The sequence below is a fragment of the Toxotes jaculatrix genome, chromosome 4, assembly GCF_017976425.1.
Source record: "Toxotes jaculatrix isolate fToxJac2 chromosome 4, fToxJac2.pri, whole genome shotgun sequence".
NCBI lineage: Eukaryota > Metazoa > Chordata > Actinopteri > Toxotidae > Toxotes > Toxotes jaculatrix.
In genome coordinates this window covers 13,107,937-13,131,978 of record NC_054397.1, presented here as the reverse complement: position 1 = coordinate 13,131,978, position 24,042 = coordinate 13,107,937, and the positions used below count along the sequence as shown (strand labels likewise).

Below are 24,042 nucleotides of genomic sequence, written 5' to 3'. Positions count from 1 at the left end.
TTCATTTCAACCTCTCAACTTATCACTGTCCCAGAATAATTCTAATTCTAATTGCCAGAGACTGTCAGAGCTTGACATACTGGTTAATGCTCCTAAACTAAACCAACTGTGGTATTAGCTGATAGCACAATTAATCTGGGTGCAAACCAGTGATGTTTATTGGAGCGTCAAAGTCAGAGTGCTAAGACTATGTTGATTTACCTGTAAAAGGTGAGACGTGAGAGGAAGTACCAAAGAAAATATCTTCCTCACTGAACTTTGCAAATGCGGAATTTGCTTATTTACTTTTGCAGCAGCAGCAGCTCCTATTGTGCAGAGGAATGAAGGTATCATCATGTTTCATCTCACCTGAGTGTTTTGAGAGGCCTGTGGTTCCAATGAAATCTGACCTGCCATCTGCCTGCTGTCAGTCTTTCTGTCTTCCACAGAACTACAGCACGTTTCCATGTGAACTTTTTTTTTCTGTTGTTGGCATTGGTTATCTTTTTTTTTTTTTTGTCTTGTTTTGTTTTCTTATTCCAACTCAACGTTTTGCACCATAAAGCAGAGACTGATTTGCTGTGAATCTGATGGTAACACTCGGATGGTCTGGATGTCTCCAGCAGCAGATAATGAAAACTTTGTTGTGACTTTTCTGACTGACTCATCTCTGTGGTCAACAGTGAAAGAATGTGCTTAAAGCTTGCTGTTGCATGAAAGTAAGAAGAGTTAGGTGTGATCTAATCTTTCAGATCAGTTCAGCAGTGTCTGTGTTAAAGATGCTTTAGGAGGAACCTGACATATATCACTCAAACATAGAGCAGCCCAGCTGATGTGAGAGAGTATTTGAAGTGTTCTTACATAGGGTGTGACCTCCCTTGCAGAGAGGGCGGGGGGGTAAGCTTTCGTAGAATTGGGCCCAGCCCAGTGTTGGTATGTGTGTCTGCCTATAGGGAGAAAATGTTTCATGTATGAACAAACGCATTTTTTTCCTAGTGTCTTGTGTCAAGTTCAACTAATACTGAATAGTATCACCAGTTTTAGCCAAGTAATTTAGCTGCATGTTGAGTTTTGTAAAAAAATAAATAAAAATTAAATTATAAATTATAAATTATAAATTATATATATATATATATATACGTGTGTATGTATATATGTATATATATGTATATATATCTCATCCATCCTTAGTATTTATGTAGGATTTTAAAAGCAAAGACATAAAGTGATTCATGGTAAAAAAGAAAACAGAAAATACACAAAAATGATGACTACAAATATACATAGAACAAAAGTGTAAAAAAGGGTAAAACAATAAAGAATGTAACAAGACCAGACAGTAGCGTAATGGTTGAGGCACATGCCACATAACCGCCTCTGTTGCCTGTTGTGCTCTCTCTATCTCTCAATCCCCCATGTTGCCACCACTACCACTACAGCGACAATGTCAAATAAAGGCAAAACACCAAATTATATAAATTCAAAAAAGGCAAGTTAAAAAAAAATTAAATGAAACCTTTTAAAAACTATAAAAAGACTTTCCATCAAAAGAATTGTAAATCTTTCATAATGCTTGAACACCTTGATGAACTAGGTGAGGCAGTGTGAACCTTGTTAGTTGTACAGCTGGTTTTTAGCCATGGTAGCAGTGTTACTCTGTGTTTTGTAAAAACATTCATGGTGTCCAGATGATGAATTCTTCTGACTTTGAAATGAAAATCTCTCAACAATTAGTGGGTGAATTGCCATGAAATTTGGCATATAGGCATATATGTCCTCCTCAGGATGAATTGTAACAGTGTTTTCTGAAGTGGACGCAGGAATGATAATAGCAGCCAGAATATGATTTATATCTCCTTTTCATTCTTGAGCAGTGAGGCACCGCATAACCTGGAACTCTGGCGGTTTTTGTGTGTGCGGTTCAGCAGAAAAAAATGTCCTCTATTTTTCTACAGAAGACAATGTGATATCAAATGAAAACAAATACACACATATCAGGTAGCTGTAAAACACACACCCACTCAGGAACAAAGAGTAATGGAGTCTTATGATTCACTGTAGTCATTCTGCATAAATTGTTGTGTCTGTTGTGAAGTTTGCACAATGAAAGGCCTTCAGTTACATGCACGCACACTTGAACACATAAAAAAAGAACCTGATGGACTAGGTAAACTCCGTGGAACTCACTGAGGATGACCTTGGTGAAACTGCACCAGCGTGAGCACAATAAGAGGTCAGTGCTTAGAGCCTGCTGACCCAGAGGACTTTTTTTTTTTTTTTTTATCTGGAACTGAGGTCAAATCAAGACTATGTACTGATTCTGAGCAGGTTTTTAGTATGTGATGTGTTCACATTAGGAAAGTGACAAAATGAGACACACTCAAACCAGACAGCGTGCATGCTTCAGTCGATTTATGAGTTTCGGACTGTCGAAGGACACCTTTCTCCTACAATGCAATGCACAAAATAAACAGAGGAGGTAATAACAGCTGAAAGATGACGTATAGTCTGCTTGTTAGTAACTCCAAAATGTGTTAGTCACACCCATGTGATGGGGTTTGTTCTTGTGTTTTTACCTAGTTTCGGAAAAAGAACCGATACTGATATTGAAAAACTGACCTGAGAGCAGTGTGCATCTTGACAGGTCTTATCTGGTATCTAATGGCTCAGGACAAAAAGCATTTTATTTTCTAACTCCCCCCATTATCAGTTGAACAGAATGTTGTTAGAACATGTGTGTGACCTTTGCTCTGCTTATTATTAGATGCTGTTAATATAAATGATTCAGAGATGCAGACGGCAGTTTCCTAAGCAAATGTATCTCCTGGCCTTAACCCCACTCTTTACGCTAAACACCACAGTGTGTGACCTGGCCTCAGGTCAGCTGCTTCCACTGAGGACTCTGAAGTCATGTTTTCAGTATTTTTTTCTGGGAATTTGTGGGAGGGTTTGCAACCCTCCGAGCGGTGTGGCGAAAGGGCATGAGAGTTTACAGTACATAAACACTTCTATGTAATGAGCTTCTGATTGCATATTTTTCACCAAATACATTTAAACAGTTTTATCCTCATCCCTTTATTTGCATAGAAATAACAGAAGAGAGCAGAGAGAGAGAGAGATGCAACAACAGGTCGCAGCTAAAATGCCCTCAAATTTGTAAATAAAATACAAATAAAATACTCTTTAAAAAAAAGATCCTGTTTAACGAGGCTTAGACTCTCACATTTCTTTAATTCAGGTTACAGGTTGAGTTAAAAGCTGATGTGTGAGTGTTTGTGACCTTTTACACCTAAACTGTTAAAACTGAAAAAATAGCTTCTGTTGTTCACAAAAAATAAATAAAAATAATCATAATAATAATAATAATAATAATAATAATAAAACTTAAAGCACACATTCCCTTCGTGGCTAAATGCCATCAAATGAAGTGAAGGAACTATTTGTGTTTGCATGTGTGAGTCGTTAATGTGTGTGTGTGTGTGTGTGTGTTTGCATGCACATGTACATGAAAGTACTCGCATTTCAGCACATGAAATCTAGCCTATAGGCCTGCTGAGCTCAGTGTGCTGAAAAGTTAAAGATCTTCCTATTTAAAGGTTTAGCCAATGGGCTGTAACTCTGCATGTGCAGACACACACACACACAGACACACACCCACAACACACACACGCACACACACACACAGGGGGCAGAATGAACAATCCACAGTGCAGGAGAGAAGTTAGTGTGGAATCTTCTGGCTTAAATCCCAATCTTTCAGGGTTTGTTTCTGCATACAGAGCAATGCCTGGAGGATGCCTTAGGTGTGTATGTGTATGCAGTGATGTATGACAAACCAGAAGAAGAATGTGACTATAGGAATTAATCAGCAGCATCATTTATATGAGGCAGGTACTTAATAATCACAAAAAAATCACATGATCTTATTTAAGCAACGTATTTCTTTCCCAGCAACATTCTTGTCATTTGAAATAACCATACAGTGGACAGTTTGTTTGGGGGAAAACAGTCCAAAGCTGTTGTGTCTTGGCTGTCTGATATGTCTCTACCTCCGTGGGTCCAAATTTGATGTTTTGATCATTGCCACGGAAAGAGAGATTAGAAATCAGAAAATCTACTCTGATGTTATTTTTGAAAAATGTGCCATGTGTGCCTGGCCCAGGTAAATTTCAGTTCTGTCCAAATGTCAAATCAGACATTAAAAATTGCTCTACCCAAACCCAATGACAGATTACTGAAAAGTTATAAAACAGGGCCTACAATACAGTACAGTACAGTACATTTAGCAAAATGACACACTGGTGTTTGACTTATTTATGTCAGTTTTTTACTTGTTTCTACAGCTTGTTTGTACAGTGTCCATAGGTTCACGTTGTACTGTAGTTCTCCCTGAGTCATTTTTGACACAGAAACACAGTTACAGTGCCTTAATCCGGCCTGAGCAGCCCTCCACCACGCTCCCATGCTGCACTGTCAGACATCAGCACGTCTCATGCTCCACTTCTTGTGCAAACGGAGCTAGCTAATCCGAAGCGGATGGGAGTTCAGACCTGAAAGACTTACACCTACTCTAATATAGAAACCATCCATGAAATAACAGCTGTCATATCATCACTGTCTTGTTTCAACACTCAACTCACCTGGCAGCAGCACCCGGCACAGCCTCGCCTCGCTTCACAGACCGAGAGAGCACGGAGGGCAGGGCTGCGATGACAGATGCCACCACGCGCGTGTGTGTGTGTGTGTGTGTGTTTTAGGATATTGGTTTGCACCACCTTTTTATAATCCTATGTTCTTTGCCTCTAATTCTGTCTGAGTCTTCCCACAGGTGTAATGAAACAGAGAAATACTGACATGTATGTTACTAAAGCTTAAACAGATAACAAACAGAACATTGCACTGAGGAAGTCTGGCATAAAAATTTCTTTTGGGTTGATTAAAGTTGTATCATTCCTTATTTTCCTTTTATTTGATATGTGTGGAACTGTGTGAAAATGAACAGAAATGATTACATCATTAAAATGTGCTCAAAATACACTTTAACAGTTAATGATAATGCAAAGTCAACCTAATTAACAAGGATGTACTATGTGTTATTTTTTTAACCCAACAAACTTATCGTAGCAGCACTTTGTTTCACTTGAAGTCAGCATGGCCAGCTGCCAGAAATAAAGAGTAATAAGTGTTCACTGGAATTATGTCTGACACATTGTGATGAAAGACTTTGATGAACACCTATCAACCAACCATCCAACAGGTTTTCACCGTTCAGAATAAAAATGCATTACTATGTTTGAAAAGTATGCTGCACGTTAGTGAAAATACACCAGGTGGTAAGAAAATACAGGCAGAGAAGAAGCAAGGGGCCGAGTAATTTTCAATATCAAAACACCTCAGGGTATATTATCACCTTTATATCATGGTCATGAGAGCGAGAAGTGGCAAGGGTGGTATGGTGCATTTTGTTAGCTGCTTTCTTTGGTGACATTACAACCCAACTCTTTCCTCTAGTGACTTTATTTCAAACATTCTTATCATGGCAAATTTTATGAATACCTGAGTGACTGTACTGTTCAGGTTCAGGGCAGCGATACTATCCATGTAGTAAGTCTGTCCTGGATCAGGGCTAACTTGCTAAATGTTTAGCTTCCAGTCTATGCACGAACAGGCCCACTGGTGAACTAAAACAATACGGTGTGAACGAGCTGTAGAGTTTGTTGTTGATTCTCAGTGGTTTCAGAGTCATTTAACTCAGTGTTAATACCAAAATGATTGATTTAACTAGAAGCATAAGTGTTGATGGAGTAGTAGTTAAACTGTTAAAGGGAACTGTGATTTGGATGCGATGACACATGCCTTTAATGCACACCTGCTAGCCCAACAGGAACAAATATTCTCTGTGGCGATGAGTGAAAAATGTTGCACATTAAATTACACTGTTGTGTTTCTCTCCCTTTGTAACAGTAATGCATTTCCTTGTGGGAAGAACTTGTCCCTTGTCACACCCTGGCCATCCTCTTCCTCCCTCTACACACACACACACACACACACACACACACACACACACACACACACACACACACACACACACAAATAAAGTGCGGTCAGTCCCATATTGTCAAGCCTTTTATTATTTTATGAGTACATAACATAAGAAACACACAAATTGCAGATACTGTGCTTTTAGCTATTGTCAGTGCACCTTTATTACATATAACCACCAGTACTATGTGAATCAGAATTCAGTGGTGCAATCTAATATTAATACATTTCCATTAGTACTACAGTAACATAGTAAATATTGTACTTTTTTACTCCACTGAATTTATAGTCACAAGTTACAAGTGGGAACACACGTACAGCCTAATGCAATTCAGTGTGAGAGTTCTGCCATAAAATCTACTTTTATGATGCCTACAGTGTTCACTTTTTGTTGTCAGAGAGGTGTTAATTGAATTATAGGTTGTGGGGGAATGTAATTAGAAAGGAAAAAATATTATAAAACACCTTTCAATATAATGTAGTCTAGTGAAACACCACCTTTAACAACGACCGTCAGTAATAAACATATAATTTAATTTACACATTTCCGACAATGTCGCCAAAAAGTGAATGTTATTAGCCTCATAAACACTGATGTAATATCAGGGCTGTTGTATTGGATTGCAACAGGTTGAATGGATGTATCTCATAAAGTAGCTACTTAGTGTATGATGCTCACAAAACACGATGCCATCTTATAGGTTACAGTATAATAAACTACACAAAGGTAAATAATTGGATTAAAATTAACCCCAAAATTCAAACGTTGTGTAAACACTCCTCACACAGTAGTGCATCAGAAATTCCTGCCTAATGAGTGCTTGAGTGCTTTTACTATCATTTGCTGATAATACTCATGTACTACTTATGCACAGAAAATGTGCACATGACCACTCGTGATTAACAATAATAAAAAGAAACGTCTCATGTTTGGCAAATTATTTAATGGTAATTAAAATATATTCACAAGTATCCCATTGATGTTGCATTCACCTAATAAATCATGACATATTTCTCTCCTTTACCTAATTAATTAATTTATTTATTTATTTACATTCATTGGCAACTGACTAAATTTTGCTGATGGTTTATTTTGTAATAAAACATCATCCTCGCAACCCCCAAATTCTTTATTAATTATAACTAATAACTGATCAATAAAGCATTAGTAAATGACGCTATAACCCTTAACAGAGCCAATAATTACAGCTTATAAATTATAAATAAGGTGGTAGACTGCCTATATGACACTTAATAGCCTGGAGTGTACCCTTTCATTAGTACCACACCTCTGCTGTTGTTGAGGATGATGACTGTAATGGCGTGAAAAGTTCTCACTTGTTTGTTTGCTCCAAACTTGAAAATTACAACACACACACACACACACACACACACACACACACACACACACACACGGAGAAACTGGACCACCCCGCCCCGGTCCCGCCCAGCGGCCCAACCCCGTGGAGAGCAGACATTGGATCATGTGACAGCAGCAGTTTCTAAACGACAAAAACGGAGACACACACACACTGAGTGAGAGAGACATTGAGAGAGAGAGAGAGAGAGGGAGGGAGTTTCGTAACTTAGGGAAGTTTTGTGAAGCCATCGATCACCGGAGCGTCTTGTTTTTTTCTGAGCCTGATGTGAGTGACACCGCGGAGGACTGACCGTCGCCTGCGTCACGTTTTCAGCGGACTTGCCTGATCGAGTTTCGGTGGGAGCCTGTGCGGTTCAGCGAGGCAGCCGAGAAACTACCGTCTCTCCACCAGGAATAGACCATCTAACTCCACCTGAGAAGTAAGTCACTGACACCGATCTGATCTGCCCCTTAACCTGCCTGCAGGGACTTGACAGCTTGAGTCCGGGCCGTTTCATACGGTGACCCCCCCCCCCCCCCCCCCCCCCCCCCACCCGGCGCAGCCTGCCGTTCTTATTTCCTATCGGATGTGCTGCGGTGAAAGCCTGTAAGTGCTGCGTGGTCTATTTAAAAGTTTAAATGTGCTGCAGTAGATGTGTTGTATTAAAGCACTGAGCTTTATGATGGGAAAAGAGATCCATAAATTCAGAGTTGTGGTTCTAGTTAAATGAGATCAAGCTGCTTGTGTGGTAATTGTGTGTCTGATTAACTGAAGTTGTTTTTATGACAGAGCTTTAATTTTTGTGTGTTAGGACTCAACTCATTCTTGTATTTATTTATTTATTCATTTTTGGCATATTTCATGTTGTAAAAAGGAGTCTCAGTTTTTCTTTTATTTTATCGGGTGACCTGATGTCTGATGATCTTGGCTGATAACTGGTGTAACCCGATAGTAAAGCACCAGAAAGAGAAGGCTATTTTTAGCCTTTAGAGCCTTTTATAGACTATAACATATTATTGTTAATTAGGTTTATTCTTTCTTTCTTTCTTTTTGTAGTGGTCAGGTACGGGTTTCTAGGGTGGAAAAGAGACTTGTGTAGTTGGCTTTTCTGTTTTTCTGTGCTGATGTAATTTAACAACCTGTGACCTCTTAATGTGTGATTTTAATCCGGTTTAAGATGGTCTAGATGTGGACTTTTATTCTAAAATACGAATGGGTGCAGGGCTTGAATAATCTATTGCTCATATTTTGTCTTAATGTTTAGTCTGTGAAATGTCTGAAAATAGTTTTTAAAAAAGTTTTGAGCCAAAGATAGATTCTAGATAATAGACTAAATATAAATAATACAAATCTGTAAAAGTATAAATTTTACTTTAGAAGCTGAAACAGTTTTTGCTCGAACAAACAGTTGAAGTGATTCATTGATTGATGGGCTGATTGTTTCAGCTGTAGATCGGGTTTTGAAAGGCTGTCAATAAAGACCGAATCTGATGCTGATGCTGAATTGAGCCGTGGAGCGACAGTGAGAGATGACCCTCAGTGCTGCTGCATGGTGTCAGAGCTGAAAGCAGTGTAATACACAGAAAGGAGTATATTTGACAGGTGTGTGTGTGTGTGAAAGAGAGCGAGAGAGAGAGAGAGAGAGAGAGAGAGAGAGAGAGGGGGTGAAAGATTCAAACACTCGGTCATACCTGAGCTTCTCTGCCTGTCCTCTCATTTCACTACATCCTTTACAATACACATCTCTTTCTCTCACTCTCTTTGTGTGTGTGTGTGTTTCTCCGTCTCTGTCTCTCCCTGTTTCCTGTGCTTTGTTTCAAGGCTGAGGCTTGCGTCACACATTCCACTTGGCATATGAAGCCCTTATCCTGTTTAGAGCCTGGAGTGAGAGAGAAAGAGGGAGAAAGAAGGGAGGAGAGAGGGATGTGGATGTGGGGGGTGGACGGGTGGAACGAAGGCGATCTCCCTCTCTCTGCCTCTCTGTGTTACTTCGTACTCTTCCCTCACTCTAAAAAGGTTTTAAAAAGAAAGAAAAAAAAATTAGCTGACCTCTCTTTTACTTCTTATTTATTTGTCTCTCATTAGGGCAGTACGTACTTACACACATACACGCCCCAAATACCCCACCCACCTACCCCTACACCTCTTTTCCTGAATCAACATGCTGATGTTATCTGGTGGAACAAAATGCGCAAGAGCGTGTACACACACACTCACACACACACTCACACACACACACACTGCTCAAAGGGCATGTCCTAGAGAACATTAGGGCTAAACATTAAACTCCTGGATGCTGAAGAGTTGGTGATTCTCCATTAGAAGTTAAGGAAATAAGGACACCAGGGTCCACAGACAGCCATAAACGTAAAAAAGCTGTAACTCGTTACACAACTTCACATGCGTGCCAGCACACGCACGCACTCACACAGTCATGTGAAAGCACACGCAAAACACACACTTGTACAGTGTGTCTGTTACCGCTCTTAAACCACTGGATTGAGCCACTGTGACAGTGTAGCTCTTTCTTACGCACCCCCCCACCCCCCGGCCGATGTTTGAGGTTCATTGAAGTTTTGTCATATTTTGGTTGAAACCCACTTCATTTTCTTCCCCGTTTCTGTCTCTGCCTTGTTCTTTCCACTTCCATTTTGACATAGTTTGGTCAGAGCGGCTGTTTTCTTTGCCCTGTCTCTCCTTCCATTCCCCCCTCTGTTCTCTCATTCTTTGAGTAGGGAGGTGCAGTGTGTTGAGGAGGGTGAGGGGGGTGGGGGGGTCAGACAGGAAACCGCAGGCCCCCTGCAGCAGCACCCCCCATTTGGCTTCACTCTCCTCCTCCTCCTCCTCCTCTTTACACCCCCCGACCCATCACGCAGTGTGGAAATAATAACAGTCAGGCTAAACTCTGAGGGCTTCCGCTTCTCTCTCTCTCCCTCTCTCCTTCTCTTTGGCAGCCTCTCTCGTTCTCTCCTTCCCTCGGCCTCAGTCTGGAAAGCCTCAAAACTCTTCTCTCTTTGACAAGTTCAGCTTGAGGTGTGTGTCTTTGTCCGTGTTTGAGCCGTATGTCAACTCCGGTGTGTCTTTAAATGTGTGTACCCGTGTGCGGGGATGTGTGTGTGATGATGGATCCTGTTTCCTCTCCCCTGCTGATGGCCCCCTCTGGCTTCCCCCTGAGGTCTGAGGGCCTTGCAGCCCCACAGTCTGCTGGAGAGGACCAGAGAGGAACTACGTGCCTGCATATGTCTGTATATGTGCTTGTGTGTGTGAGGAGTGGGCCGGGCAGCTCGGATGAGGGGATAGGGAGCCAAAATAAGAGGATAGGGGGGCTTCAGCAGGGGCCTTAAAGTGAGAGGAGTCAAAGTCAGAGCAGGAGAGGCGTTATTAGGGGAGTCGGGAGTAGGCAGTGAGGTAAGGGGTTGAAATAAGGGAGTAGGGAGGTACACTGGGGGTGAGCGCTTTCAAGAAGGAGTAAATTCGAATGACAACAGAGGGAGTGTGGAGCATTGAGAAACTACGCTGGGAGTGAGCTCAGAAAAAGGAAAAGTTAAATGATGGAATATTAGCTTGGCCACCTTGATGAGTCATGTAATTGGGATCTTAAATTAAGTTAAGATGAATTTAGATTAAGACTAACCAGTCCATTCCCTAAGGGGTGTAAATGGGTAAGAGGGTGAGTCAAATTACAGTATGTACATGAAGTTCGACTCTGTCTCTTGTCAGTGCGTGAGGGCTGTCTGATCCACGGCGATATGCGATCAAAATGACAGCCATGGCGTAAGACAGCACAGGCACCGACATAAGGTGAGACTGACAAGGTAAAAGGGGCGATAAGAAAAAGAAAAGTAAAAGAGCCAAGAACAGAGAGCTGAAGGCAGTGTGTGTGTGTGTGTGTGTGTGTGTATCTGCATGTGTGTCTATTGCGGCATTTTCTTGGACAAAGCTGTTGTCTGGAGGTTTCTGGTCTCTCTGGTGATCTCATCTTCTCCAGCCTGTTGCCATTAGAGTGCGTGTATGTGTGTATGTGTGCGTGCGTGCGCACAGCCTCGCTTGCGTCTGTGTATGTTTAAGCATGCGTGCGTGTCTGTAATAATTTAGTCCTTTAGTGATTTAGTGTGTGTATTCTGTTGAGCTAGCAGAAACTTGGTGTGCGGCTGTGAGAGTGTATGTGTGTGTGGTTGAGTCGGTAGCCAGGGACTCCAAGCCACAATATTTTCCCCTTCAGTCATGTTGTTTTATATCATTCATAGAGAGGGAGAGCAAAAGAGTGCGAGGTGGTGTGTGGTTTAGATAAATACAGTAGTAAAGACATGAGTGATTGCTGAGGAGCGAGTGAAGAAGAGGTGTAGAAGAGGATCTGGAGTCCAAGGGTGGAGAAAGGGGGGGGAGTAGGAAGTGTTTGCTGAGTGGGTTGGGGTTGAGTACACAGTAGCTCTACTGACCTAGAAGGACAATATTTGCAGACCACTGACTTGACATGCACAAACACACACCCACATGTAGTGCACAGGGAGAAAATACTCAACAACCCAGGTAGGGCTACTTATTTACCAAATAGGTGCAGTGCACACTGGTTCCTTCACTTCACAGTGCGTATGCCCCCTAAGAGTTTCTAGCTCTAAACCTGTAAATGCTCTGATGAGGCAGAAGTGCCACAGCTGTCTGATCTGTCTATCTCACAGAAGGAGGTTAAGGTTGTTCTCCACGAGATCAGTTTTACCAGTTACAATATTCCTTCAGTCAGAGGATCAGTGCAACTCGGGCTGCATCTAATGATTATTTTGACCAACCAACGTTTGAAAGCCCAAAGATATTCTGTTGTCACAAGTGAGGATCTTAAACTGAGGAATGTTTGATAGCTCTGCTTGAAAAATAGCGATGAATCATTTCCTGTCGAGCAACTAATCGATGAAGAGACTTATCATTGCAGCTCTGAATGCACCACAGATTCGGACTCAAAATCAACAAGCTCCAGCTGCAGATTGTCTTTTATCTCCTGAGGCCTTATGGTTGGTGGAACTGTACTGAAAAAAAGATGCTGTGGGGCTAAATTAGATTTTATTTCCTACAATTGTCTAAATTTTCTGCCACTCATTGTATTTATTCTTTTATGATCCATCCCGAGGGAAAATTGGACTTTTTCACAAGGACAGTCTCCTCCGTTCACCATCCTGTTGTCACATGCTGCCTGATGTGTCTCCTCTGTTCATTTCTTTGTGTGGTAAACCCCAAACACCTGGCAACAACCTCCGCGCAGATTAAAACCAACAACATTAATAACTGGCTGCTGCCACTGTGTGCCTCAAATCTCTGTCACCAAACCAAGACAAGCACATTTAGCCTGCTCAACTATGAGGAGCATGCCTTCACTTCTCAGACTACATAAATCAACTTCATCTTCTTGTGAGCAGTCCAGTGAGGGGAAATACTGCACGACAGGTGAACTCTGAGAGGAATAGTATGTTCCCATGATTGTGTGTGTTCTTTCATGAACTTAAATGTGCTGCAGAGGTTTGCTACAGTTTTTTTGTGAGAGATGAACTCAGATGAACAGCTGGGCTAAAAGCCAATTGTGGTATTTTCTTCAGCATGTGAACATACAGCATTTCTGCATGTGCACGTGAAGGCACAGACATGAAGGGATGGAGGGAGATTTACAGCCACCCGCGTGTACCTGTGCACACGCGAGTGGCTGTAAATCTCCCTCCAGCTGAGCCCAGCCCTCTAGTGACAAGATAATTTAACATTTGTTGTATTTCAGAGTTTGGAGGACGCCCTGAGTCACTCATGTCTGAGTTTACAAGTGTATATTTGTGTTTGAAGGGAGTTTTTAGTAGTTGTTGTTGCAGTTGTTGAACTGGCTTGTGAGTCACTAATAAACTCGCAAATGTTTTTGTGTATGAGACTACAGATTTTCCAAAAGGGGAAATGTCTGGTCATTTCCAGATCAGCTCTACACCTGTGGCAACCTGTACTACCTATAGGAAAGGAAATTAATAACAGCAGCAATTTAAGATATGTTGATGTTGCCACCTACAGCCAAAGGAAGGTATTGCCAGCAGGTGGCACAAAAAAAAAAGCTATTACTTTCCTTGCCTCTAGATGGCGTTCATCGACTTGTCTACATTTGCAGGTCAAAACTACTTATTTTTTCCTGATAAGTGGCAAAAGTTGACAGTGCTAGCTACATGATAAGTTGATTAGACCATTTGTCTATTTTTATAATTTTTTATATACTGCTTATTAAAACTGACAATGTGACAGATTTCCACCATCTGGATACTAAACAACTAATCAAAAAAATGAATCGACAAATTAATTGATAACAAAAATAATCATTAGCTGCAGCCCTAGATGTTGAAATAGAACCTCAGGTTGAAAGCTGCCATGTTGAGCTATGTTGTGTGGGCCTGTTTTGATTTCTGTTTTGTTTTCCATCGATGACGCTTTTTCTCCTTGCTTTCAAATATGATTAGATGTGAGATGTGAGAAATGTGTGTTTTGCAGATGTCCTACTCTTTTGATACAATACTGTACCTCCCTCCGTTTGTTTCAGAAGCTGAGGGGAATTTTTTTAATACAAACAAAGGATGGAGGCAAGGATTGGGGATTTCCATGATGGCCACTGATTTTTTTTAAATTTCTTGTCACCATAGGGAAAATACCTGTACATTGTACTTACACTGTGCACTGTGCACACAAGCTGAGAAGAAATTTCTTCTTCTGTCCTCTTCCTATTTTGTGGTTTGTCTGTGCTTAATACCCACACTTATTGTAACCTCTGTGTGTATCACAACCACAATAGAACAACTGCTTGACCTCCAGTTGAACTACAATGCAATACAAACCCGGATTAGAAAACACACCCTCAAAGACATATGTACACACACACACCGACACTCACACACACACAGTCCCCACCTACCTGCAGTCTCTTTGTTTCGTTGGAGCCGGGCGAAGGGTGAGGCTGCATTCGTCATGTTCACACCCTTCCTGACCCAGCAAGCAAGCATCCTGCTCTCCTATTGGTCTGCTCTCCATCTGGACTCTGTCTGTGTGTGTGTGTGTGTGTGTGTGTGTGTGTGTGTGTGTGTGTGTGTGTGTGTGTGTGTGTGTGTGTGTGTGTGTGTGCAAGGGTGTGACGGCCTGTGTTATTGCCCATTTGTTAATAATTAAAGGCTAACTTGTCTCCAGACTGTGGACTTTAATCAGGTCACACTCACACACACACACACAGACTCCCTTAGGGTACATTCTTTGACAGTTCATGTTGCCTTAATGCTCCAATGATCACACACACACACACAATCACGCTCATAAACACACTCATTTAGGCACAAACACAGAGTCATTGCAGCTGCACCTGGTTATTCAAAGCGAAGGTAACTGGAACCACCTTTGAAACCTCACACGCTTTTGATCCAAACACTTGATGGGCCTTGGAAGGTGTTGTGTGTTTGTGTGTGTATTGGCTTATCTGAGATGTTTGAGGTGTCACTGCCTTGTCTTAGACACTGGGCAGTTTCTAGCCACATCACACCTGGAACTGGCTGCATTCCCGTAAAACAACCCGCCGTAAACTTGTCTGTAGAATTGTTGTTTGAAAGGCGTTTTCAGATGACACCCCTGTGGTTAAGTGTTGTTTGTGCGGCGTGACAAAAGTGTCAGACAGATGAGATTTCTTTGTTAACATGAGTGAAAGATTGGCAGTGTGGGAGCTTCTGGTGGAGATGGTGAAAGTAGCAAGGAGGAGAAGACGTGTAAAATCTGACAGAAAAAAATATTTTCATGGCAATTGTCTGAAGTGATTTACTGGAAGTGAGGCCGAGTATGTTCAAACACACACACCCTTCAGACACTTTCCTGTCACCTATACTTACATACAGACCCTAGTCTAGCCTTTCCCTCTACTTTAGGTGGTTTACTTTTCAGCACTTAAGGTGTGTGCGTGGCGTACCTGAGTTGTGTAGCAGTTTGGCTGTTTGTTCCTTTTTCTTCTGCCTTGGAAATAAACTCATTTTAAATATTTTTAGATGAAAACCAGGCAAATGAACAGGGTTGTGGACAGTGGTGCAATGTAACTAAGTACATTAACTCAAACACTGTACTTCAGTATAATTTTGAAGTGCTTGTACTTCTATTTCATGCTGCTTGATACTTCTTCCTCACTACACGCCAGAGGAAAATAATGTACTTTTCATTCCACTACATGTAAAAAGTTTATGTTGAGAAGTTTCACAAATGAGACATTTCCTCTCTAAACTTCTCTGATGACTTCATTTAAACTACTTTTTTGAAGCCCAAAGAGGTAAAACTCCAGTATCTCACAAAAAAAAGGCAAGAATTAGGGAAAAGTCTTAAAACTAAATACACATTTATGAGGCAAAAGTATGTATTTTCTTTGCTCCGACAACATTAATTATCTCACAATCCCCCAGATTTATCCTGTGACCTTTAAAATGGAGCATTTCTACATTGTTGTACTGGTGTCGTAACTTCAGTAAACCGTCTGAGTTTTTTCTTGTACCACTGGTATGGTGACTCACTTATATGTTAATAAATGTGTTAGTGTAAATGTGTTGTTATGTATTACCTGTGAATTTATGTATATGTGTGTGTGTGTTTTATTTTGTAGGAGCCTGGCCTGTGCAGCCATGCTGATGTATGATTACCCTCTGAAGACAGACATGGAGACGGTAGGGCACGTGTGTGTTTGTGTGGGTTGGGATTCTTATTTGTGTTTTTGAGGGATCCAGTCATGCCTGAACATGTTTTTGATGCCATACAGTATCTCTGACCTACACACACATGCACACACCTGTTCACACACCTACACACACTCCTGCTACGTGTCTAGACAGAGTGGTTCCCACATTCCGGCTCTTCCTGGACAAACAGGCTGCTGTACAGTGGATATTTGCATACAATGGGTACACACGCTGCCAGGCAGCACGCTAATGAACACACACACACACACACACACACACACTGTACTGTGAGACATAACAGTTATCTGCTTCCAAACACAAATGGGTTTAAAAAAATTTTGGCTTGCTGTAGTTGTTTGTGAGACAGAAACATGTTTTCCCTGTTACTGAAAGCAGAACGGAAATTTTTAACTCTCTGCTCTTTTGTCCTCTCTCACTGCATCCTTCTTCTGTATCCTCTCTTTCTCTCTCGCTCACAGTCATTCTACTCTTCGTTAGTCAAAACCCCGGAGCCATATGGAGTGATCTTCCCCCATCCCGCCCCACTCTACCACACGCACATGCACGCCTTCCCCCAGTCCCACGCCCCCAGCAACCCCACACACACCCAGCTGGAGCCAGTGGACCTGTCAGTCAGCAAGCGCTCTTCCTCCAGCTCCTCTTCCTCCTCCCCTCCCTGCTCCTCTGCCTCCTCCCCGGCCTCCTCGCGTAGCTCCCCGCCTTCGCCTTACAGCTTGGCGAGCCGCGCCTCCCCTCGCTGCTCCCCTCCACACTCCCAGCTGCGCTCCTCGCCACCTCACGCCGTCCCGCCGCCCACTCCCTCACTTCCTTATCCCACCATGGTGGCTCCTCTCATCAGCTCAGGCTCTGGGGTCATGGTGTCTCCAGTCATGGTGCCTCTGTCTGTCCTCTATCCCTCGCCTCTCCACCTGCACCAATCCATAATGGTGAGCCCTCCCGTCGCCTGTGACGACGACCATCATCGAAGCAGGGAGCACAAAACAGGTGAGATCTCATTTATTGTTTTACTCAGTTCAGTTCCTACTTCTGTTCAATTTAGATTCAGTTCACTTGACTTGCTGTTGTTGCTAAATTATTGTACATGAAACAAACATAAGAGAAACAACAAACATTAATTTCAAAAAACAACACAAGTGGAATGAAGTGGAACAATGACAAAATAACAGCAACATTTTTTTTAACAAAATAAATGTAATAGGCTAGTGTACAACAAACGTGTTGGCTCACTTTTCAAAATAAAATTCATCCATTTCATCTCAAATTTTCTTCTTAAGAGTACATATTACCTTTTACTGAAAATGAGGAAGTGCTTCTCATTTCCTCTGTTCTTAGAATAACCGTTTCGGCAGATTCTTGTTTCTTAGGGAAGCCATGTTTTTTTTTTTTTCCTTCTGTTTTCTGTGGTCAGCAGGAGGTCACTGAGATTAACAGAGGTTACCATCTCTGCATACATAACTATCCCTTTATCACAGAGCAAACCCCATTTGCATCTGCAGCCATGCTAGCAGCTCTGTGCGGCTGTAATTAGGCTCAGCAGTTGCACTGCAAGCTATGCAAGAGTTGTTGAGATATTTCTCTCTGGACCAAAGCAGTGTACCGACCAACATTGTCATCCTTACAGCCACACTGCTAGTGTGGCTAACAGAAAGATTAAGATTTAATCTTTATTTTATGGATAATATATAATAAAATAATATTAATGTGAATGAATTTTGACCACACTGACCCTTCTCACATCTGCTGATTGTTTTACGTCTACCCAGTTCACTCTACGAAGCCCCTGGAGTTGCGAGGGGACGCCCACGACCTGCACAAGCCAATCAAAACAGAGCCTTGCCCTGAGTTTGCTCATGACCCACACAGCAGCCAAGAGATGAAATCATCAGTCATCAGGATACCACAAGAATACGAGTGAGTAACACACTAGTGCACTCATACAGATTTTGAAAGAAGCACCAGAAGTTTCACAAGTTTCGCTGTCTGCTGCAGCGCTTCCCCTTTAACTTTATATAGCAGTGGTGGTCAGAGACCTATTTTCGACCAGATCCATGTTGTGATGTTTTTTTAGCAGGTGCAGTCCCAGTACTTTGGGTTGGGAATCTTTTGAAAATGTTTTGATGCTAGAATTTAAGTCCCGATACAACGACAGTTTTGATACTGTAAGAAAAAACAGGTGACACTCATTAAACACATGAGTCAAATCCTAAACATGACAGAGATTATCTTGCTCTTTGGCATGCAGTCATTGTTACTGGAAAACTATGTGACTTTTGTGTCTAAAGCTTATTTGGGCAAAGTTTCACTTTTCATGCAACAGTAATTCTTTGCAAACTTGTCAATAGTTTCCCCCAACAGTGGTCATAGTTGTAGAAAATGTGTTCAGTTCATATGGGGTAAGATGAGCTTCTCGCTCTTTAATTTTGTCTTAGCTTGAAGAAGTTTGAACAAATACTGTATTTGTGTAAAATTATCAAAACATATGATTTAAGACAGGATATGTTCAGTGCTAAAAAAGTGTGCTGAATAATTTTATTTGTCCGCTAATGTCCATTTAAGTGCACAATAATAATTATTACTAAGGTTTTTTTTTTCTCTTGAAAAACTCTTTGGGAAAATGTGCACTTATGTGACACTCTCCATGCTCTGTTACCTCTTTTTTTTTCCTGCAGCGGGAATGCGGGTGAGCAGAGGTTAACTTAAAAAAAACGCTCAGAGATGAGTTTCTAATTTACAGAGATAACACAGGACCAGTAACACAACAGCTATTGTGAACACACACACACGCCTTATACACCGACTGTACTATATTGTGGGGTGTGTCAGATTCCTTCATTCCTCTGTGGCATCTCTTATTCTCTTATTTCAAGTCTTGCCCGCACCTCTCATTACAGCGCTTTACCACGTCTCCTTATCGCCTTCGCACGAGTTCATCTCAGCCATGACCTCCTCGTCATCTCTGCTTTCTTTCTCCTCCTTCCTTCGCTAGATGCTTCCTGTATTTTTTAGCGCTCATTGTCCAGCATCTCCTATTCCTCCATGCCCTTCCGTCCACTCCCCTCCTCCCTTCCTGTTCCTCCTCTTCCCCTTCCACCTCCTCCTCCTCATCTCCCCTCTTCCGTCTGTTTTGTAGCCTGAATGTTTCATCATTTCAAGTAACGGCTTTTTCCTCAAAGAAATAAAAGCAGGCCAGTTATAGATGTAATAGTCAGGGAATGTTGCCAGTAGGTTCTTGTTTGTGAGTGTGAATGAAGTTTATTATATTGTGTCACCCACGCGCACGCACACACGCACGCACACACACACACACACACACAAATCTTTTACTGTAGTTGTTAGGGTGGTTGCCATCACAAGCTGCCATTGTCACCGTGCCAACTGTGAAATAATTGGACCCTTCAGAAAAAAGAGTGGGTGTGTCTCTATCTGTCATCACATCTCCTCTCAAAACACACTGACACATGAACAATGTAAATTTACTGTATGTATATGTTTAATATAGGTCAAGCTTGCTCAGTGTGTATAATAATGATGGGTTGGCCTATGTGTGTGTGTGTGTTTCTATATGTGTTGTTTCTGTGTGTGCATGCGTCTGTTCTTCTGCGGGGGATTTTCTGCACATTCCTTTACGCAGATCTGATCTGTGAGGGATTCATATTTCAACACTCGACACCTGCTCTCAACTGCCACTTACACACACACACACAAGCACGCACACACACTTTAATAATGACTCTTTAAGTGCAGAAAGACAACTCCTTCTTGTTTTCCACTTTTTACAACACTTGAAAATGTCACTTTTTTCCTCTCTTCTTTTCTCTCCCATTCTTTTGTATCCTGTTCTGTAATTGTTTGGTGAACTTTTATGAAATAAATTTGCATGCAGGAGCTTTATTTACCACACAATGTATTGACACACACACGGTACAGTGTTAGAAACATAATCTATTCAGGTTCGTTGAATTTGGGTGTGTGACTGGAAAGGTCATTGCAACGTTGCATCTACTATTTCACAGTTTTTGGAGCTTATTTTTCTGATTTTCAGCTCTTTGTCTGCGTTGCACAGAAAGATTTATATCAAATGACAGTGGATGACTTGTTGAATGGTTAAGTGACAAAAACAAAAATGTGAGAGGTGACAGAACAAAGCTAAGGCGTGGTGGACTGGAAAAGGCGGGAGGTGTTTTTCAACTTCCTGACTGGTAGAAGTTGTTATTGCATTGGAGAGAAGCTGTGGCCAAATTAAACTTGCATTTAGATTTCAACATTATGATGGAGACAGCTGTTACATGACACCAGCGCCCTCTGCTGCTCAAGTCAGACAAAGACAGATCAATCAGTTTACAGCAGTAAACTCTAATATTTTTTTCTCTCTGTGTTTGTCTTAGGGGTAACAACCCATCAGTCATAGTTCGTCCAAACCCAAAGCATCCTCTCCCGCCTGACTCTCCTGACTCACTGAAAAAGAGACGAATTCACCGCTGCGACTTCACCGGCTGCAACAAAGTGTACACCAAGAGCTCCCACCTCAAAGCGCACCGCAGGACACACACCGGTGAGAGGCTTGATTCACACACACGCTGTATTTTTCCACTCTGTGTAAACATTTTTATTCTCCTTTTTAAACCTTTTAAATAATCATCCTCTTATTTTTTTTCTCTCTGTGTACAGGCGAGAAACCCTACAAGTGCATGTGGGAAGGCTGCACGTGGAAGTTTGCCCGTTCAGACGAGCTGACGAGACACTTCCGCAAGCACACAGGAGTCAAACCGTTCCAGTGTCCCGACTGTGAACGCAGCTTCTCTCGCTCTGACCACCTGGCTTTGCACAAGAAACGCCACCTCCTGGTGTGAAACAGCACAGGAGGGGGGCAGCTTGAAAGAAACTCGGTGCTGGTTTCAACATCGGATTTTACCACTTTGACTTGAGGTTTTTTTTTGTTTTTTTTTAAAAGAGCTGGCCTTAAACATTGGACAAGGAGAGGGTAAATGTTCCTCAGGGTGCAAGATTAGACCCTTTCACCTCATTAGCCTGAGTGATGAGCTGGTGTCATCTATCAGATTTATCATCAGCTCGTTTTGACATCATATTAGAAATGTGGGTGTTGTACCAGACCTCTGATCCGCTGTGGAAGGTCCAGACACTTTTTACAAAGAGACTGCAGCATCTCAGCCGGCCTGAGAACAGCGCCTTCTTGTGGCCACAGAACCAAACTGCATCGACACCCGCTCTGTTGAAGCCACGCAGCATGCTCAACCTTCTTTTAGCAACAACACCAACTCTCGTTTTTCTGCATGCACTCAAGTAAAGATTGTGGCCTTAGACACACACACACACACACACACACACACACACACACACATATTTCACTTGCTAGCTAAGCCAATATAATGTGAAACTTTCCAGAATGTATCATCTTACACCTACTGTGCATTGTGTCATACATACTTCGGCTTTCTTTTATCAGCACAGCGCTAATGCTAACTCCTCCTTTATGGACCGACCACAAAATACACCACACACCTCATCTGCCTCTACCAGCTTACATAATGAAGTGTAAAACTTAAAAAAAAACAACAATAAACAGGTAGCTAATGCTCGCTTTCACTTGTACATACATACATACATGCACATGTTTAACAGCACACACGGCAGAATACATGCACTTAATAAAAGCAGCTCAGCCTCGGTCATGTGTGCTTCTGGTATTTGGGTTGAAAAAAAAATGGGGACTGTGGGTCTCATTCATTGTCAGAGTGAAGTGTTTTTTTATGTTTTCATTCAGAAATGTGAAAGTTGCTGCACAGGGGCATTATTGTGTTAGTGAGGAAAAGACACCACTCAGTTGGTTTAAGGGTAGAAGCAATGAAATGTCTTGTGTCTTACCAATGTTTTATATCAAAGTTTATGTATCAATGAACTATTGTTTGGTTTGTGATGTGACACCTTGGTAGCCTTTTTTCATTGTGTGACACTTTTATATGGGAAAGATACAAAGTGCAAAGCAGGGACATTTGCTCATTGATTTTTGTTTTTCAGGAACAGATGAGTTTTATTCCAGCGTGCCTTATAGGATATCTATGTTGAAAGAAAATGCCATTGAATTCCACAATATTCAATATTGCAATACACCCACATGATTCCAAACAAATATACCATAAGACAGCAAATAATTTCTGCAACACCATTTTTTTTGGATGCCATCACCACTTTAGAGCATGATTTTTTTTACAGCTTCTCCAGAACAAAATTGTTTTGTGTATAGCGTCTTTGTACATCTCTAATGTGCACTTTATATACAAATGTATAACCACACATACATGTGTGTGTGTATATATATATATATATATATATTATATATACACGTGTATACATACATATATATATGTATATACACACTGTACACATATATATGACATTCCCAAAGCCAAACATTTTAAAATCAGTTTTCTCTGTTCATAGATCTGCTGGTCAGTTTGGTCAGAAACATCCAACAGGTGTCTTGAGTCATTGTCTAATCATGTAATGGCAGAGGAAGATATGACTCTTTCTTTTATTCACATGTACACACGCAAACAAACTCACACACATACCGAATGTAGCGGCTCAACTGATCTGCATTTGCTCCTGGATACTCTTTGCAGTTTTTGGTTGTATATGTTTTTGTATCGCTGCAAATATAAGGTGTAATATATATGCATATATATGTATATTTACATATATATGCATATATATACATAAATATGTATATTTTATAATTGATTATTAGACTGAAAGGGCAATTAAAGGTTTTTATTAAGCATGATTTTGATACTCTCATAATAATGGATATTATACATTTCTGTAATGTTGTGTCTATAATAAACCCTATCTCTTTTTAATCTAAACGTTGGCTATTCAAAGGGAACATGTTAAACTGTGAACATATAACTGTACAGGTCTATCTGCAATTTTGCATTTATTTTAAAACAGAATATTCATACCACTTAATAAAGTTATTGACAATATTTGCAGAACTGAGTGTTGTGTCTTAAATTCTGTTCGTGTGGGTGTGCAGTTATCAAGTGTACTAGCAAAACAGTCGATCAACACATTCTCTGGTTTTAGCTTCTCAAATGTGACTTTTTTGAATTTTTCTCAGTTTTATATCGTAAAATTTAAAGTTTTCAAGTTGCGTTTTGCATTGTAGGTTTGACCTCAGCTTCACCTTCAGTTTATCTATGGTGCAAAATCATCCCTCATGAGGGTCATTTACAACTACTGTACTTCAGTACAGTTTTGAAGTTCTTATGCTTTCCTTGAGCGTTTCCATTTTATGTTACTTCATACTTCTGCTTTATTTCAGAAGCAATTTTTACTTAGGTGAAAGATCTTAATACTCCTTCAACCACTCTTACACACACACAGACACACACTCACAGGTAGGATAACTATTGTCACTTTTCCAAATTAGAATAATTGATACAAAATCTAAAACAGAACAGAGGTTACTGTTATGGAGTTTTGAAAGATGTCACATTGAGTGCTGGAAAATTGAGATGTAACTTTTCACCTGCTATGTTACCTGATTAATTATTACTCAAAAACCATAGATGCAGCTCTAGTGTGTGTGCTTTGTATCTATAGACCGTTTCCAGGCGCCACGTATGTGTCATACAGCAATTATTTACCTTTATTTCATCAGTAGCCATCACTTTGTGTTATTCAAAAAATATAAAAACTGGGCTCGTCCGGGATTTGAACCCGGGACCTCTCGCACCCTAAGCGAGAATCATACCCCTAGACCAACGAGCCACCGTGTACAAGTGAGCGATTATAGCCCTTTAGAACTGTAACGGCCATGAAAACTTCTGTGTTTTCCAACTGTTTTGTATTGTTATATGCTAAACAAACCGTTGTAGGTATTTTGTGTCCCAACCTTCAACGACTCAGAACCA

The 24,042-nt window shown here is 41.1% G+C and overlaps 1 protein-coding gene and 1 non-coding gene across 2 annotated transcripts; one reads left to right on the top strand and one right to left on the bottom strand.

The window, feature by feature from the left end:
- The first annotated feature begins 7,551 nt into the window (after positions 1-7,551).
- On the top strand, positions 7,552-23,112 carry klf3 (Kruppel-like factor 3 (basic)). Its single transcript, XM_041036074.1, has 6 exons — positions 7,552-7,821; positions 16,015-16,075; positions 16,567-17,092; positions 17,872-18,019; positions 20,494-20,660; positions 20,777-23,112. Exons 2-6 carry the CDS (start codon positions 16,034-16,036, stop codon positions 20,956-20,958), a joined length of 1,065 nt encoding a protein of 354 aa, XP_040892008.1. The 5' UTR covers positions 7,552-7,821; positions 16,015-16,033; the 3' UTR covers positions 20,959-23,112.
- Positions 23,113-23,827: 715 nt separating this feature from the next.
- On the bottom strand, positions 23,828-23,899 carry trnap-agg. Its single transcript has one exon. It is a non-coding gene; the product is annotated as a tRNA-Pro (tRNA).
- Between the last annotated feature and the right edge of the window lie 143 nt (positions 23,900-24,042).